Source organism: Chiloscyllium plagiosum, chromosome 13 (assembly GCF_004010195.1).
Source record: "Chiloscyllium plagiosum isolate BGI_BamShark_2017 chromosome 13, ASM401019v2, whole genome shotgun sequence".
Lineage (NCBI taxonomy): Eukaryota > Metazoa > Chordata > Chondrichthyes > Orectolobiformes > Hemiscylliidae > Chiloscyllium > Chiloscyllium plagiosum.
Window position 1 is genome coordinate 82,783,154 of NC_057722.1, and position 17,278 is coordinate 82,800,431.

Here is a 17,278-nt window from a genome sequence, read left to right on the forward strand (position 1 = left end):
TAGAGGTTTACAAAATTATGAGGGGCATGGATAGGATAAATAGACAAAGTCTTTTCCCTGGGGTCGGGGAGTCCAGAACTAGAGGGCATAGGTTTAGGGTGAGAGGGGAAAGATATAAAAGAGATCTAAGGGGCAACGTTTTCACGCAGAGGGTGGTATGTGTATGGAATGAGCTGCCAGAGAATGTGGTGGAGGCTGGTACAATTGCAACATTTAAAAGGCATCTGGATGGTATGTGAATAGGAAGGGTTTGGAGAGATACAGGCCGGGTACTGGCAAGTGGGACTAGATTGGGTTGGGATATCTGGTTGGCATGGACAGGTTGGACCGAAGGGTCTGTTTCCGTGCTGTATATCTCTATGACTCTCTGACTATGAGCTGCTTCTTCACCAAACTGCTGGTTTGAGTATTCTTTAGAAATGGAATCTGTAATTCTAGTGAAGGAGTGGAGTGATGAAGGAATACAGAGAGGAACAGTCATGCTTTGCAGAATGGGAGACAGTGGTGAAGACCTGACACGTTGCATTGATCACTTCTTCATCCTGACTGGTGTCATAACAGTACACCTGTGTTGATCAAGGGACATTAAACTGAAGCAAAGAATAGGGGAATAATTTATAAATCAGGGAGGTATAAGTTTGAAACAATGGGTATCAAAAAGTGTTGTGGTAAGTTGGAGCTTTAAGTATTGTTATTTGAGTAGCCGTGAAACCGACACAAGGGGAAGGTTCTATTTGCATTAGATGTCATAAAAACATAAAACCATTCCCAATGAATGAGTTTTTAATTGTGTTACAATCATTACACAGTTAAAATTTTCCTCTGTTCACATGTTTGAAAGCACAATTTCAGAGAAATGTTTGGATAAATGAGACTTAGCTGCATTGTCTCATAACAGGAAGAAGGGGTATGGATGACATTCACCCTGAGAATAGAGTTGTGAATTTAGACCTTTAAATTATACATTGGGAGCAGCAGCTGATAGCACTTGTAGGTCACTGGGGCCATTGATGACACTGTGACAGCGATGATGACTTACACTGATTTCTATATCTTCACTGTCACAAACCAAACCTATGGGGTATCTAGTACAAAAGATTTATATCTTCAGTGCACAGAGTTGAAATTAGGTGAAATATGTGAGAGAATTAGCTGTGGCATTTTTAGCAGCACAATTGGCAAAGAAACTGCCCCTTAAACAAACAGGACTGCCTTGTGCTAAATGATAATTAGGCATTGCATTAGATTGTATATTTTTATCTGTATAGGATTTCAAAAAGTCTCAATAATTTTGAATCATACCTAACAGTATGATCATATGAATCCTATTCTGTGTGAAACTTCCAGGTAAGTAGTCTGCAAAAAAATTCTTTTGGAGTTGGTTAGTTTTTGCTATGAATGGACAGAGAAAAATAAGGGGATGATCACCTCGGACAATTTATTCAAGTTGTGATTTTGAACATTTTAATAAATACTTTCTGAGATTAGACAGCTGAAAAAATGGTTAAAAATTAAGGAGAAAATATTTGAGCTCTTTATTCAGTCAGTTAATATAAGATGCTATCAACATAAAGTTGACAATATCACTATGGGACTCACTTATATTCCTGATAAATAATATATGCTTCTATAATATATATATATTACACATACATTAAAGCTTAGATTGTTATACTGTGGTATCAATTAATAATTTATGAATGATGTTTTTCAGGAATGAATCTGAAACATGACAGGCCAGACTTTTCTTTTTCCTTTTTCTGCTGGTACTGGCAAATTTGGTCAATTTCACATCAGCTTTCTTCCTCCATTTCTCCCAGTTTAAATTCCCAGAGTGACTCATTCATGTTTCACTGTCGATGTCTGTTGACACCCAGAGTAATTTTCATTCTCTACCCTTTTCCCAGGCTTCCTCTGCTACCCTGAATGACCCCAATTTTTCACTTCAGTCCCATGTTTCTATTGATATTCAGTGACCTCAATTCCCTAATGTTGCTTGAGATTACCACGACTATCTAAATTGACTGCAATATCCTCACTTTCACTCCAGATTCTGTGAAATATCAATCATAATTTTTACTGTGATCTTTTGGTTTGCAATCTCCAACTTGTTCATTTCTGCTTTATCTTTCTAATTAGGTGATGACAGCCTGTATGATGGGTATTCTGCAATTCTACCAGTGGAGGAGCCTAATGCTGATGATGAGACAGGGCCTCTGTCCCTCAGCGCACATGATCTTTCCTCACCTGCTACATCTAATGAAGACTTCACACCTAAGGAGGGCTCTCCCTACAAAGCTGCCATCTACATTCCTGACGATATTCCCATTCCACCAGAATTTGAACTCCGTGAGTCAAGCATTCCAGGTGCCGGGTTAGGAATATGGACTAAAAGAGAGCTTGAAGTAGGTGAAAAACTTGGTCCTTACGTTGGGGAAGAGCTATCAAGCTTGAAGGATCCTTCTCACGGCTGGGAAGTAAGCACACGTTTTAATTTCTCTGTGTTTCAAATGCCAATACTCGTCCAGAGCAGCTTGTGTTATTTGGAAAATGTTTCTGATTTGGACTTTGACTCTCTTGCAGGGATATTTTTTAAACCATCATGTGTCTAATTTTTAAAAATGTGTTTATTCTCTTATCATACTGAGAAGTCATGTCCCATTGCTGACAAAGTATAATGTATAGTTGGTGAGTTGATGGCTTGTAGGGTTGTTTGACTTTCCATATATTGAGGTAAATTTTCTATTCATCACTTTGATGTAGGACTAACATTGCAAATCATCGTGAAGCTCTTATCATAATTTTCTAATTGACCTTCCATTGAAATCAGTGGAAATAAAGTCAGGACATTTACATTGTCAGCAGCTGATTTGCAATCTCAGGTAGTGAGTGAAATATTTACCTGAGTGCGAGATAGCGCAAATGATAATTACTCCCACCTTTAATGGGAGCTTCTTGGTAGAAATAGTTTTTGGGACAAACACACTCCAAAAACTCTACTTTCACAAAATCTTGTTCACTCTAACAATGAAGTGGTGCTTTTCTCAATCTGTTGCAGCACCATTCATTTCACCATATTGCCTCCTTGTTAAATTTTTCTTGTTTATATTGAGTGTATTTATCAAAGATGAGCAATATCTGTGAAGAATCAAAACTATTGACTGGTGGTTGGTACAGAATTGTATGACAATTGATTTATGCCAGCAATTGTAGAAGTATATGACCATGTATTGAACTCCTGGTACTATGGCAATCAGTCTGTTTATGGTTAATGTACTATGACTAGTTAAATAGTAATAATACCCTGAGATATAAGTAGCAACCGACATACTGAGCAACGCAGCCCAATAGCAACACAAAGTGTAGTTGTGGGGCAGAGGAGTAACAATCTTCTCTGGTCATTACTAGCATTGTCAAAGTAGCAAAATAATTCTTATTTTTATTATTTCTGGCAAAATTAGGCATTAATTCAAAAAAGAATGAATTTGGAAATTAATTCAAAAGCAGATAAAGCTTTTGTGATGAGTTAGATTTTTAGTTGATCAATAAGATACAAAACCTGAAATGACTTCCAGACTACTCGACCTCTTGGCAACATGGTAGCCCACAAACCTACCAACACACTTAAAAAGTGGCCAATGAACTTAAAAGACCTATACTAACAACAAACAAAACAAATGTCATTTATAAAATACCTTGCAAGGCCTGTAACAAATACTACATCAGACGAATAGGCAGAAAACTAGCCACCAGAATAGATGAACATCAACTAGCCACAAAAAGCCATGGCACACTCTCACTAGTATCCTTACATATAGAAGAATAAGGACACCACTTCGACTGGGACAACACATCCATCCTCAGACAAGGCAAACAGACACACACAGGAGAATTTCTCGAAGCATGACAGAACTCTATCAATAAACACATCAATTTGGACCCCATCTACCAACCTCTGAGAAAAAGAACCGGAAATGATATCACCCACAAAAAGAAACCTGAAGACATAAGTAGAAAGTGGGCTACACCACCAGTGCTTCATCCAGAGGCTCACCGATGATGTTACCTAGTATGGTGACTAAACATCTGAAAAAGAACCTTCCAACTCAGCAAGCAAAACTACATCCATATACAAAACCGTCCACTGGTTAGAAAATCATTAGGCTTTCCTTGGATGTGATGTTCTGTAATGGACAGTCTATGTGCAAGTTCCATTTCCATCTGGATGGCTACATCCTGCTTCATTTATATTATCACTCACACATCATAAACACAACAGGCATTATTTTGCAGACCCTTAATGCCTTACATTTCTCTTAAAATGCTGCAAAATAATTTCATAATATGTTATTGTCAATCTGGCAATAATATTATTCAGCAATGGGGACTCGGTTAGAGTTTCATTTTTAACAATCATTATTAATTTGAAGGCTGTAATGAATGTGCACTGTAAAGATAAATAATACCATAGACAAGTAATTTAATGGAAGTTTTATAAAACTCCTGAATAGCCCCTCAAAGCAATCTCATACTGAATAAATTATATTCTCTAACCATCCACTCATCTCAACTTCTCATTGTTCTATCAGCAAAACATACCTCCCCAGCATCATCTCCAAGAATGAGCGAGATTTCATGTGTGAAGCTCCCAGACCTGGTGATGATTACACAGTATGGACATGCATGTCAGAGAATAAGTTGCCAGAACTGTATAATGATTCAGCATCACTTTTCTTGTCATTTCAAATGATCATAATTTCTGCATTATATTGCATTGCGTTAACGTCCATGTAATTCTTGTAAAGATAAAGGCTGAAGATGAAATTCTATCGCATTTTGAACAATACATAGTAAAGTATATCCAAGGAAAAACGTACTTTTGCACTTTAACACTGCATTCTGACAGACTAGATACCCTTCTTGTTACTTCAGTAAGTGAACAGCTGTAACGGATGTAGGAGTGCTTGAGAAGAAAACATATGAAATGTTGCATCTCCATTGTCAGTATTTCTGTTAACGTGAGCAGTCACTGAGACACAGGCACTGCAGCCAAACAAACATTCAGAACTGGAAGAAGCAATGCAGGGACTAAAATGAATACTTGGGCTCCTTGTCTTCAAGCATTATGCTGTCATAATGATCTCACATGTTTGTGACAAAGTATTATGATATGTTCAACATCACCTAATTTTTTGAAACCAAATAATAAATTGTTTGGCAAACACATAAAACTCTTAAGTTGTGAAGGGTGGTTACAACAATATCAAACAATAAAATAACCTCGAAGTAAGGTGGATGCATTTATATTGCGAGGACGTACCTACTAATCATTTTAAAGCCCGGTGATGTTGTTTTCACAAAGTAACGCTGATGTGATGCAGGCCATCGCATGGTATGTTGGCAAGACATTAACAAAACAAAGGTGCATCAATATGCTATTACTGAAACCTCTTTAGCTAATTATGATTAGTTTGAAATAGCTGCAGAGGTCACAGTGGGATTGTATATAATTTAATTTCTCAGTGAATTTAACTCTTTAGTTTAAAATGCTAAAAGTAATCACAATTTGATATATCAATCTAAACTAATCACCTGATTCAATCTAAAGTCAAATGATTTAGATAAATTTAAACAGAAATTTGAACAAAAACCAAGATCTGACATTTGACTTTTGAATAAAAACTCAGAGGTTTTCTTTCTTTATCCATCTTTCGACATCTATCATATATCTTTCTATATCTTTCTTTCTATACCTATCATTCCATATCTATCTTTCTATATCTATCTTTTTCTCAATATTTCTCACCGGAGAGACAATGCTGATGTACAGAATTGATTGGAACTGTGTGTGGAATGTTTCTGTACCTCAATCGTACAGTGCTCATCTTTTCTTTTAATAATTCCATAACTTGGCAGTATTTAAATATGAACTGTCCAAATCTGTGTCAGCCTTCAATGGCCAAGCTGCAATTCCTAAGATACTTTGAAACTATTTAAGTGCTTGACTGGACCAGGAATCAAACTCTGAAAAGAAAGTTGCTTGAGATGAGTGGCAGGAATGACAAGCAGTAAATAAGCAGAAAACAGACTGAAGTTTGAAAATGAAAATGGAAAATATGACCCGACAGGGAATCACTTGAATGAGATTAGAGTGCACTCGCCCTACTCTGGAGTCATGTCATAAATTTAAGCTTTTATCTAATTTTTAAGGCCAGCGCAAAGCATTATCTAATCAGGTATTGGTTAGTTGAAGTACAAATCGAACAAGGAGGGGTCACAAGAAGAGAGCAAAGGTCAAACCTTTTTGCAGTTTGTCACCAGGGTTTTGCTGTGAACCTGCTGAGATCCCAGTCCAAGTGCCCAGAGAAGAACTGATTGTGAAGGAAAGGAATTGACCACATCTTAATCAACAAGAAAGCAAAGAAATTCTCTAATAACCACAGTCACTTGTTTATCTGCTAAATTCATTGGAAAAAAAACTCAGATCCTGTTAAATGCTGTCAAGATGCAATGGGCTATTTTGGTAAAGGTCATTGGTCTCAATAATAGGTTTACCTTCTATCAGCATTTCTAATCTTATCTCAGGCCCTATGTTCCATATTGATTTATCTCATTGTTTGCCAACTCTGAACATCCTAACTGTTACAATATCTGTTAGAGATGCACATGGGCTTGGTCTGAACTAACAGAACCACTGAGATTTTGAACAGAGGTTCACACAAATAAGAAATCCGCACTCTCAAAGATGCCTGCAGAAAGGTGGCAAATGGCAGAATGACAGAAAAACACCAGCTAAAGTATTCAACACAAAAGAGAATTAGATGTAAGCAACATAAAAAGGAAGTCGACAATTGAGTGATTTGCAAAAAAAACTAAATAACAGATATTTATGAATTATTGTGAATATGTTTATACTTGAGTTCGAATCCCAAGTCTTTTAGCATAGGCTTTCACTAGGCAGTACCTAGTTACAATATGACAGTGAAAGACCTTGTTTATTCTGCCTGTTTCAAACCAGGTCAGGGCAGAGCTCAGTGTAAAGGTACCTCAAGTCTGCACCAACATTTGAAGTTTGAAGGGCTGAATTGTTATCCCATAGCTGTATCACGGGAACCAGCTTGGCACACCCATTCTCGGGAAAAGTATATAAAGGCAGGATTTCCATTTTGGACGTGGTGGACAGGGAAGGATGAAAGCTGGAATCAGGTGCATGGTCCCTGAAATAATATTCAGAGGCAGCCTCGGTAAGGTTTTGTGTCAGGCTGATGAAAAGACTAACCTCACTACACTGGGATATCATCCCATTTAGAGAGTTATAGAGATGTACAGCACAGAAACAGACCCTTCGGTCCAACTCATCCATGCCGACATCGTCAAAAACAATAATACAAGAAAACCGTCCTCTGGTTCCTATCTTTCTAACTCCCTTAGCTCTTAATACTCCTCTTGTACTTTCCAAATCAGTTCTTGCCATCTCATTCTCTATCCAATTATGCGTCCATTACAAATATGCTTTTCTAGCCAAACCCAATGCCCTCTCATATCCTCCATGCATGATTTTACCCTCTATCCCCCTACTATCCACGCTAATCTTTGGCTCTCCAACCACCCCCAGTAGCCACATGACACCCCACCCCAGGTCGATACATGGCTCCTCAACGTATCCATTATGCACTCTATATAAAACCAATCAACCCATGTCATTCATTTATAACTTTGTGACAAAAGAAGTCTTTTTATTACAGCCGATAACAGTGTCAGTCGATCAGCCCTTTACAATAACAACTGCAGAAACTGTAAGCACTCAGCATTTCTTTATTTTGTGTAGATAAGCAATGCGCCATTAAGAATTAGATATAAGAGAAACATTAGATCACAAAACAACATTTTCCCTTAAGTACAACTGTTTCAAAAGACAAGTAGCTGCCTTAGGATCTTAGTCAAGCATGTATGGCTTGAGATTCCTATTTAAAATTGTCAAAAAAGAAAGAGGAGAGACATTATTTCACAAGAACGAGTGTTGGAATTTGGAATGTGGATGCTGTTAGGGAATAAGAGATTGCATCTTTTAAATAAAAGTAGATTTGAAGCCTTTATCATTGATCATTTCTCTAGTTCCTGGCTGACAAATTATTTTCATCACTTTTATATCACAATGTTTATCAGGGTGTAGAGATTGAGTGTAGGAGTCCAGAGTCCTATTTAATGACTAACAGAAGCATCAAGGTGCGTGCCAAAACATCTGAAGTTAGGAACATTACTGCGCTTTTGAGAGAAATCCTGGAGTTTTTGTATGATATAAACACTGCTGCCAAAATGTTCCAATTCAGGATTACATACACAGACATGCTCACACTCACACTCATTCACACATAAACGGACAACACTTTAGAAATGAGAATAGGAGGAATTTCATCCCCCAGAGAGTGGTTAATCTGAGGAACTCACTATCATGGAGGGGTGTGGAGGCCCATTCATTGAGCATAATAAGACAGAAATAGATGGGTTCTTGATTAGTTAGGGGATCAAGGGGATGAAGGGTGATGAGGAGGAAAGCAGAAGTTGAGAAACACATCAGCCATAGTTGAATGATGGGGCAGATTTGATGGGTTGAATGGCCATATTCTGCTCCTATATCTTATGGTCTTGTCTCATTCACTGATTCACTCACACTTTCTCTTTCACTCTCTATTTCTCACTCACACACATGCACACGCACACGCAAGCGCACACACACATGAAATTGAGTGAATTCAGCAGATGTGTAATTCTTAGAAGAGTCATACAGATTATCCTATGAGTTTTGTGAATAGTGCAGGATGCAATATTAAGTGGATACCAGTAATATTCATATTGGTGGTGATGTACTTAATTTGTCAATTCTTGGCTTCTCAGTGAGCTGACAGGTTTTTGTCTTGGTTCCTTTCTGATTGTGACTTCATTGGTTCACCTGTCCTCCAGCACTCAAGCTGAGAGAGTGTCATATGTTCTTCTGGGCAGCGTACGGGTGTTGGACGGTGAGAGGCAATGGCTCAGTGGTATTATCACTAAGCTATTAATCCATGGACCCAGATAGTTTTCTAAAGACACAGCTTTGAAGCCTTCCATGGCAGATGGTAGAATTTGAATTCAATAAAAAATTTAAAATTAAGAGTCCGATGATCACAATGAAATCATGGTCGATTGTCAGGAAAAATCCATCTGATTCACTAATGTCCTTTAAGGAAGGTAACGGCCATCCGTACCTGGCCTGGTCTATAGTTGACTCCAGATGTACAGCAATGTGGATGACTCAGAATAGCCCTCTGGTCAATAAATGCTGGCTCAGCCAGCGATACCCACATCCAGTGAATAGACAGTCCTCAAGCTGTCACCTTCACTCATGTATCAGGCTCTTGAGCTCACTATCACACACAAATCAAGAGTTGTGGTTGGTTCAACCCCTTTGTTGTATATTGCTGCAAGGGTAAAATACCAGCATGGCTACATGTTTGAGACATAATGCACAGGAGATGACGTTCTGCTGCGAGAGGAAGGCAACCCCTCATTATTTATTCCTTTCAAGTCACTCTGTTTGATGCTTCCCTGACACACTACAGGTGTGACATTCCATGAGCTCACACTGAGCTTTGCCAGAAAGCCAAGGAATTTACATCTGCAGTCATCTTTAACAGACTTTGGCTGTAATGAAAACACCATAAATAAGCTGGAATTAAAATCCATCATCATGGCAATGCCACCTGCATAAAACAGGTGTTGAGCTTCCAAATGGATAATTGGAGTCTGTGCATTAGGTGTAGGGCATGGATTAAAAAGTTGAGATAGAAGCTTTCCTGAGAGCATGAGGGCAACCACTACATCATGATGTAGTTTTGGTGAATATTACAGATTCAGTTGAGGGGAGGCCAGACACATATGTGACAGGTAAAAGGATAGAAGATAATGATGATGGCGGTAGATGAGGAAAGATAGGAGGGACCTTGAGTGCAGCTTGGATTGATTGTACTAATTGGCCTGTTTTCTTGCTGTGTATTGTGTAAGTTTTATTACCTTCGCATGTCTAAAGTGGTGGAATGAATACTGTGGATGACAGAGACAGAGTGAGACAGAAGACAGAAATTTACCTGTGCTCCATTTCAGCTCTCCTGCTTTTTGTTAGTTTTCTTATGTCCCCAATTTAAATATAAAGTAGTGTAGTATGTGCAAAGAGACGTGCAAACATGGTGGGAGAAGCTACCCCAGGAGGCTGTTCATCACAGCCACAACTTCCCTTCCCAAATTTAATGTTATTGACATCAGAGTTATTGGTGGCACAAAGGTTCCACATTTAAATTACTCTTGTTAATATTTCATGTCAAATCACTTTCATTTGATTCGTGTATGTATCGTCATCGTTTGTTGGGACTTGGTCAGCGAACTAAATGTTCTGCATGCCTTGTCATTGGCAGATGTTTCTAGTCAGCATACATCAATGGTTATAGGACAGATAGGGTCTTTACTGTAAAAGAAAGTATATGTATTTTTGTGCTCGCTCCTCACTAAATATTTGCATTAACATCCAGTGTTGTCCTGACCACTCTGTGAGGCAAATTCATGTAGCCCTCCTCCTGTGGTTTGCAACAGATATTGCACATGATCACATTCAGCGGGGATAATTAAAAAGTAGTTGGTGAACTTAAATCCTGTGAGAACTCTGCCAATCAACTACTTGTTGCATGCAAATCTGTTACACACAGAAAACCTCACCAACAGCACAGTTTCCAAGCCTCTGCATACACACGTCTGGGTTCATCTCGAAACTTGAAGCCACCATCAGGAAATTCCAGCTCCAGACTCATTAGGTTCCCTCATCCCTGATCACCACCTTTCCTCCTTTTGCAAGTCCCATGAAATCCCCCCCTCGAAGACTGAAAGAGCAGCAATGTTGCAACTGGTTATGATGATATTGCTCTGTTAGTCTGAAAGTCTTCAACTAATCAGAATGATTTCAAATTAAGATTTAAATTGCCTTTAAAGGAAATGCACAGTGATTGTACAGGTAACTTTACAGTGCCAACTGGAAGGTTAATTCAATCTGAGACAGGTTGAAAGAGGTAACCTCAATACTTTACAGGGTACTGTTAATTAAAATAATAATGTGATAGTACAATGGTGCTGTTATTGTGAATCAGCATCTCTTCTGACTATCATGTCAGCAGAACATTACAGAAATTAAATGAAATATCTGTTTACTACTTTGATATAACTGAACTCAACTTCAAATACCGAATCTTCGAGGAGAAAGTGAGGACTGCAGATGCTGGAAATCAGAGCTGAAAATGTATTGCTGGAAAAGCGCAGCAGGTCAGGCAGCATCCAAGGAACAGGAGAATCGACGTTTCGGGCATCGAAGAAGGGCTTATGCCCGAAACGTCGATTCTTCTGTTCCTTGGATGCTGCCTGACCTGCTGCGCTTTTCCAGCAACACATTTTCAGTTCAAATACCGAATCAGCAACATGTGTATGCTAGCATTTTCACTCCATCGTTTCTTTGCTAAATATCTCAATGTGTTTAGTATTCAGTTGTCAGCCTGTTACTTTGCTTATAACTCACTATCCAAGGAATGAAAATGACTTTTTAAATTTTTTTATAGATGCTTTAATTTATGGTAACTTTACTTCAATGCACTTAGAGCAGTTATGAGACATTGGTCCCATGAGAGGAAGAGGAGAGATAAATATATTTTGGTCTAAAGGAGGAGGAAGAAAGATAAGAACTCCAAAAGTCTTCAATATGTTTAATTGCTGCTCTGACAGCCAGCCATAACTCTTTCCATTAAGTAAATATGTTGTAAAAAATGTATTATGAAATGCCACATTATTCAAGGAGGACTCTTCCAGGCACTAAACACAGTAGATGCCATTAACACAAACTGTCAATATGCCACCAACACTGGGGCCTGTAAAATTAAATTGATTTGGTAAATGTAAGCAAGATAGATCTGTTTGCTTTCATCATCAATTTCAGATGGGAGAACAGGTGATGTCACCAACCTGGGAGTGATAAAGATGATGGGCCATCTGGAAACTGGGCAGATCGATGGTCGCTGTGTTGGGGATACATGGTGATATTGTACTGGCTGGCCACAAGGGATACCAGCATTAACAACTTTTCAATAATGTGTTGATAAATTTCTCTACTTTAATAATACAGAAATGGTGAGTTATTACTCTGATTGCCAATATAAATAATCTGAGTTTCAGCTGTTGAAGCATTTATTCTGGCAGGATTTACTTTAATAATACACAATAATAACGGATCATTCAGAATTGTCAACATATTTCAGAAGGTACAATATGTACTTTCTAGGGAAGGACTCCTCCCCCAACTAGAGGGGAAAAATAAATATATTGTCATGCATTTGTATAATTACTGCAGCAATGTCTCACAACAGGGACTCCAGCCATGAACAGAATATCAGAAATGGTGAATTTCTATCTGAAGTTGTAGTTAATGTGGTCAAAAGTCAAAAGGTCTTGATTGGATTATTTATTGATAAACTGTACATTTCACTGGGTGCTTTCGTAATATGTCACATTTTAGAACACACGGGGAAAGGTGTTTTTGGCCAGATGTATTTGCAGTAAATTGAAGCCGGAGAGGAAAGTTGCAAAAATTCGGCAGAGATTCAAAATTGATTCCTGAAGAAGGGCTTATGCCCGAAACGTCGATTCTCCTGTTCCCTGGATGCTGCCTGACCTGCTGCGCTTTTCCAGCAACACATTTTCAGCCCACATTTTAGAACAGCATTGCCAATTTTGAATCTCTGCCGAATTTTTGCAATTTTCCTCTCCTGCTTCAATTTACTGCGAATACATCTGGCCAAAAACACCTTTCCCCGTGTGTGACATTTTGGCCTCTGTAGTTTACTCTTAATACCTTGTTCACTTTCCTCACTATGGAAATTAATAACCTGTAGTGAAGTAGCACCATTCACAGAGTCCTAAGTCCCAAGGATATCCAGAGGTGGAAGAGGAAAAGAAACACATGCTTCAACTTAAGCAGAAGAAAATAAAGAGGATCTGATCAAAAAGCTGTTGCCTTTAGAGAATGTTAAGAATTAAGGAGAGGCAAACGTATTTAGGTCTGGATTTTTGTATCTGGTCTGGAGCCCAGGATTGGGACATTTCCTAGCTCTAGGAGATGACCCAGGACAAATTGAAGTTGGAATGTTCATTCTGACCTGGCAGAATTCCTTGAAGTTAGGCAGGGTGACCCCAGAGAAAATGAGGAGGGGGAGTGCCGGATACAGAATTGTGCTGGAGTGAAGAAAGAACAAAGAACAAAGGAAAGTTACAGCTCAGGAACAGGCCCTTTGGCCCTCCAAGCCTGAGTCGATCCAATTCCACTGGCTAAACCTATCGTCCAATTCCTAAGCATTTGTATCTCTCTGCTCCCCACCTACTCATGCATCTGTCCAGATGCATCTTAAATGAATCTACCATGCCTGCCTCTATCACCTCTGCTGGCAACATGTTCCAGGCACCTACCATCCTCTGTGTAAAGTACTTGCCACATGTATCCCTCTTAAACGTTTCACCTCTCACCTTGAAATTGTGACCTCTCATTATTGAATCCTTCATTCTGGGAAAAAGCTTGTCTCTATCCACCCTGTCTATACCCTTCATGATTTTGTAAACCTCAATCAGATCCCCCTCAATCTCCTTTTTCCTAATGAAAACATTTCTAATCTACTCAACCTTTCTTCATAGCTAGCACCCTCCAACCAGGCAACATCCTCGTAAATCTTCTCTGTGCTCTCTCCAAAGCGTCCACATCCTTTTGGTAATGTGTCAACTCTTGCACTGAGTCCAAACTGTAAAAAGAAAGAATACAACACAAAACATTCCCATAACTGCTCAATGCACATACCTTTCCCATCTCTGCCAACCAATGCAACTTCATGTACCCATCCCTTATAACCTTTTATACCCAATGCTAACTTGTGACCCTGTAACCATACCCAGGTCCATCAAAACCTCCATGCCAAACAAGACTACGTACCCACCCCAAAATCCCTCATACTATCAAATCCAAGAAAGGTCATCTCTATGTCCCTTTATAGCTCATTGACAACTTAGTGCCAACTGATACCAACCCTGGCTCCCATAAAGTATTCTTTGGCCTTACATGCAACATGCCAACTCATCCACTATCCACCATGGACTGACTTCATATTGAAATCAAATAATACAAAGTTCACAATTTCCCCTTCCTCAGAGATGCTAAGAAAGGAGTGAAGAAGGAGATGAGTACATCTTCAGAATCAACTCCAGTGGTATTGCACAGGCATCAGTACTGTTTGTCATTTATGTACATGATTTGGATGAGAATATAAGAGGCATACTTCGTAAGTTTGCAGGTGATCCCAAAATTGGTGGCATAGTGGACAGTGAAGAAAGTAATACAATTATGGTTGAACTCAGGGTCATGTTGTACAACGAGAGACCGAGGGGTTCAGGTATATAATTCTTTGAAATTTGCATTACAGGTAGACAGGGTGGTTAAGAAGGCATTTAGCATGCTTGCCTTCATTGCTCAGACCTTTGAATATAGGAGTTTGGACATCTATTGAAGTTGTACAGAATGTTGGTGAGACCTCTCATGCAATACTGTTCTGCTCACCCTGTTATAAGAAGAATATTATTAAACTGGAGAGGGTTCAGAAAATGTTTAGCAGAATGTTGCCGGGAATGGAGGGTTTGAGATAGAGAAACAGGCTGGATGGGCTGGGACTTTTATCACTGGAGCTTAGGAGGTTAACGGGTGACCTTATTAAAGGTGAATGACAAAAGTCTTTTCCTTCAGGTGGGGAATTCAAAATTAGGGGGTATATTGTGAAGGTGAGAGGAGAAAGATTTAAAAAGGACCTGAGGGACAACCTTTTTACATAGAGAGTAGTTCATCTGTAAAATGAATTGCCAGAGAAAGTGGTGGACAAAGGCACATTACAATGTTTAAAGAAAATTGGATAGGTTCATGAATAGGAAAGATTTGGAGGGAAATGGGCCAAGCGCAAGCAGGTGGGACTAGTTCAGTTTGGGAACATGGTCCACATGCACTGGTTGGACCAATTGGGTTTGTTTCCATGCTGGCTGACTTGATGACTCTATGATTCTATTACTCTATAACTCGCCCAATTAATTCCCATTCTCACCATCTCATCAATTATGTGTTGGGTGAAAAATGCTGGAACGTTCTTGCTTACCAGCAAAAAAAATCCTAAAAGTGACCATTTAATGACCATTTAAGGATCTCAACTCAGCAATTCCCAATTACCTGTCTTCAGGACTGAATAACTGGGGCAACGTACCTTACAGATTAGAGGTGGTCCTCTATTGGTCTCATACCAGATGTAATCAGAGGCAGGAAGAAGGAGAGGGTGTGGCCTGTCCATCTGCCCTTGCCTCCAACCCGCTGACAGAAGCCAGCCTTCAGCCCCTGAGGAGTACGCCGCACCAATTGTCTTTAAACCAAGGACCTGTTGTCCTCTGATTGGTCAACAGCTTCTGGAAAGTTGGTGCACTGTTATTTGGCTTGTGATTGGGCAAGCTGGTGGTCTTCTAACAAACTGATTGGCACATGATATGGTGAGATCTCTTGGCAATGGGAGCAGTGAATTAGTTGACATCAAACTCATCCACCTCCACACAACTCACAACAGTGGAAAATTGCAGACTTCACTAAATTGACAAAAAATCTCTCTCATTTATAAAAAGAATATATTGACATTCCTTTAACTACTATTGCCAAATAACAACATGTGTTTTGTACAAGTGCATCGTTTGCCATCACAACAAATGTTGGAATTCTTAGTCCCACTTCAAAGAGTTTATAACCAGTTGATGGGCGGCACAGTGGCACAGTGGTTAGCACTGCTGCCTCACAGCGCCAGAGACCCGGGTCAATTCCCGCCTCAGGCGACTGACTGTGTGGAGTTTGCACGTTCTCCCCGTGTCTGCGTGGGTTTCCTCCGGGTGCTCCGGTTTCCTCCCACAGTCACAAAGATGTGCAGGTCAGGTGAATTGGCCGTGCTAAATTGCCCGTAGTGTTAGGTAAGGAGTAAATGTAGGGGTATGGGTGGGTTTCGCTTCGGCGGGTCGGTGTGGACTTGTTGGGCCGAAGGGCCTGTTTCCACACTGTAATGTAATCTAATGTAATGTAATCTAATCATAACCACGTGAACATCTCGATCAATGGCAAACACCTGACTGTAACCATGAATGGTTGTGAAATCAGTCATGTGATCCAGTAATGGTAGCCGTGAGGACTGCAGAGGCTGGAGCACCAGGGTTGAAAAATGTGGTGCTGGAAAAACACAGCAGGCCAGGCAGCATCCGATGAGCAGGAGAAGGATGATTCCTGAAGAAGGGCTTATGCCCAAAACGTTGATTCTCCTGCTCCTCGGATGCTGCCTGGCCTGCTGTGTTTTTCCAGCACCACATTTTTCAGACCTTGTAAATGTCAACAAACAGCATAAAATGGCAAACAATGAATCTCTCATTACACAAACAATCCTCACAAAGTTTTCAAAGGCAGGACTTTTAATTGCCTTGACTGCTTGCTCACTGACATTGAGAGTGGCTTTCGACAGATTCCTCTTCACACTTTTGACAACTCATTTCGAGAGTCCCTTTGACTCGTCATATTGAGAATTGATTTTGACAGGTCTGTTGACAGTTGAAATGAGCTTGACAGTTCATAGCTTTATGCACTTTTATAGGCATTCATATCTACACTTAACAATCCCTAAGGACTCATTACCTTCTCCAAAGGGCACCTGACCACCTGATCTCCCCAAAGGTGTCCTGTGTCCTCATATCTCCTCATCTTTCAGCATCACAGACTGAGAGGATCCTGTGTCACTTCATGTTGTAACCTCTTTACCTGCTGCTCCTGGCCTACGTGAATAAACTTTACTGTCGCAGGTATATGGTTAAGGAAGATCTGATGCATCCTCCTTAACCAACTTCCAACCAGCTCGTACATTCTGGTGCAGCTTCCTAGCCTCCACTGTGCTTTCCATTATCACTCCAACAGAAATCCCTGGCTTATCCTACTATCCTACATCTGGCTTCCCAGTGCTTCTCTAAGCTCACCAACACTGATTTCATGTGGCCTACTTTATTACAGTGAAAACACTGAAGCTTTTTAACTTCTCCATCTCCTTCAAAGGTTTCCTTTTATACCCTGTGGTCAGCTATCCTTATGATCTTCACCGAGATTAACCTTTCCCTT

General features: G+C 39.7%; 1 protein-coding gene across 7 annotated transcripts in view; it reads left to right on the forward strand.

Annotated features, from left to right (window-relative positions):
• Positions 1–17,278, forward strand: part of mecom (MDS1 and EVI1 complex locus) — a 1,133,356-nt gene that overhangs the window by 397,092 nt on the left and 718,986 nt on the right. For all 7 annotated transcript variants that reach the window (XM_043702874.1, XM_043702878.1, XM_043702875.1 and 4 more), the window contains exon 3: positions 2,140–2,477. In XM_043702874.1, the coding sequence (XP_043558809.1) occupies positions 2,140–2,477 (338 nt within the window). The remainder of the gene's footprint in view (positions 1–2,139; positions 2,478–17,278) is intronic.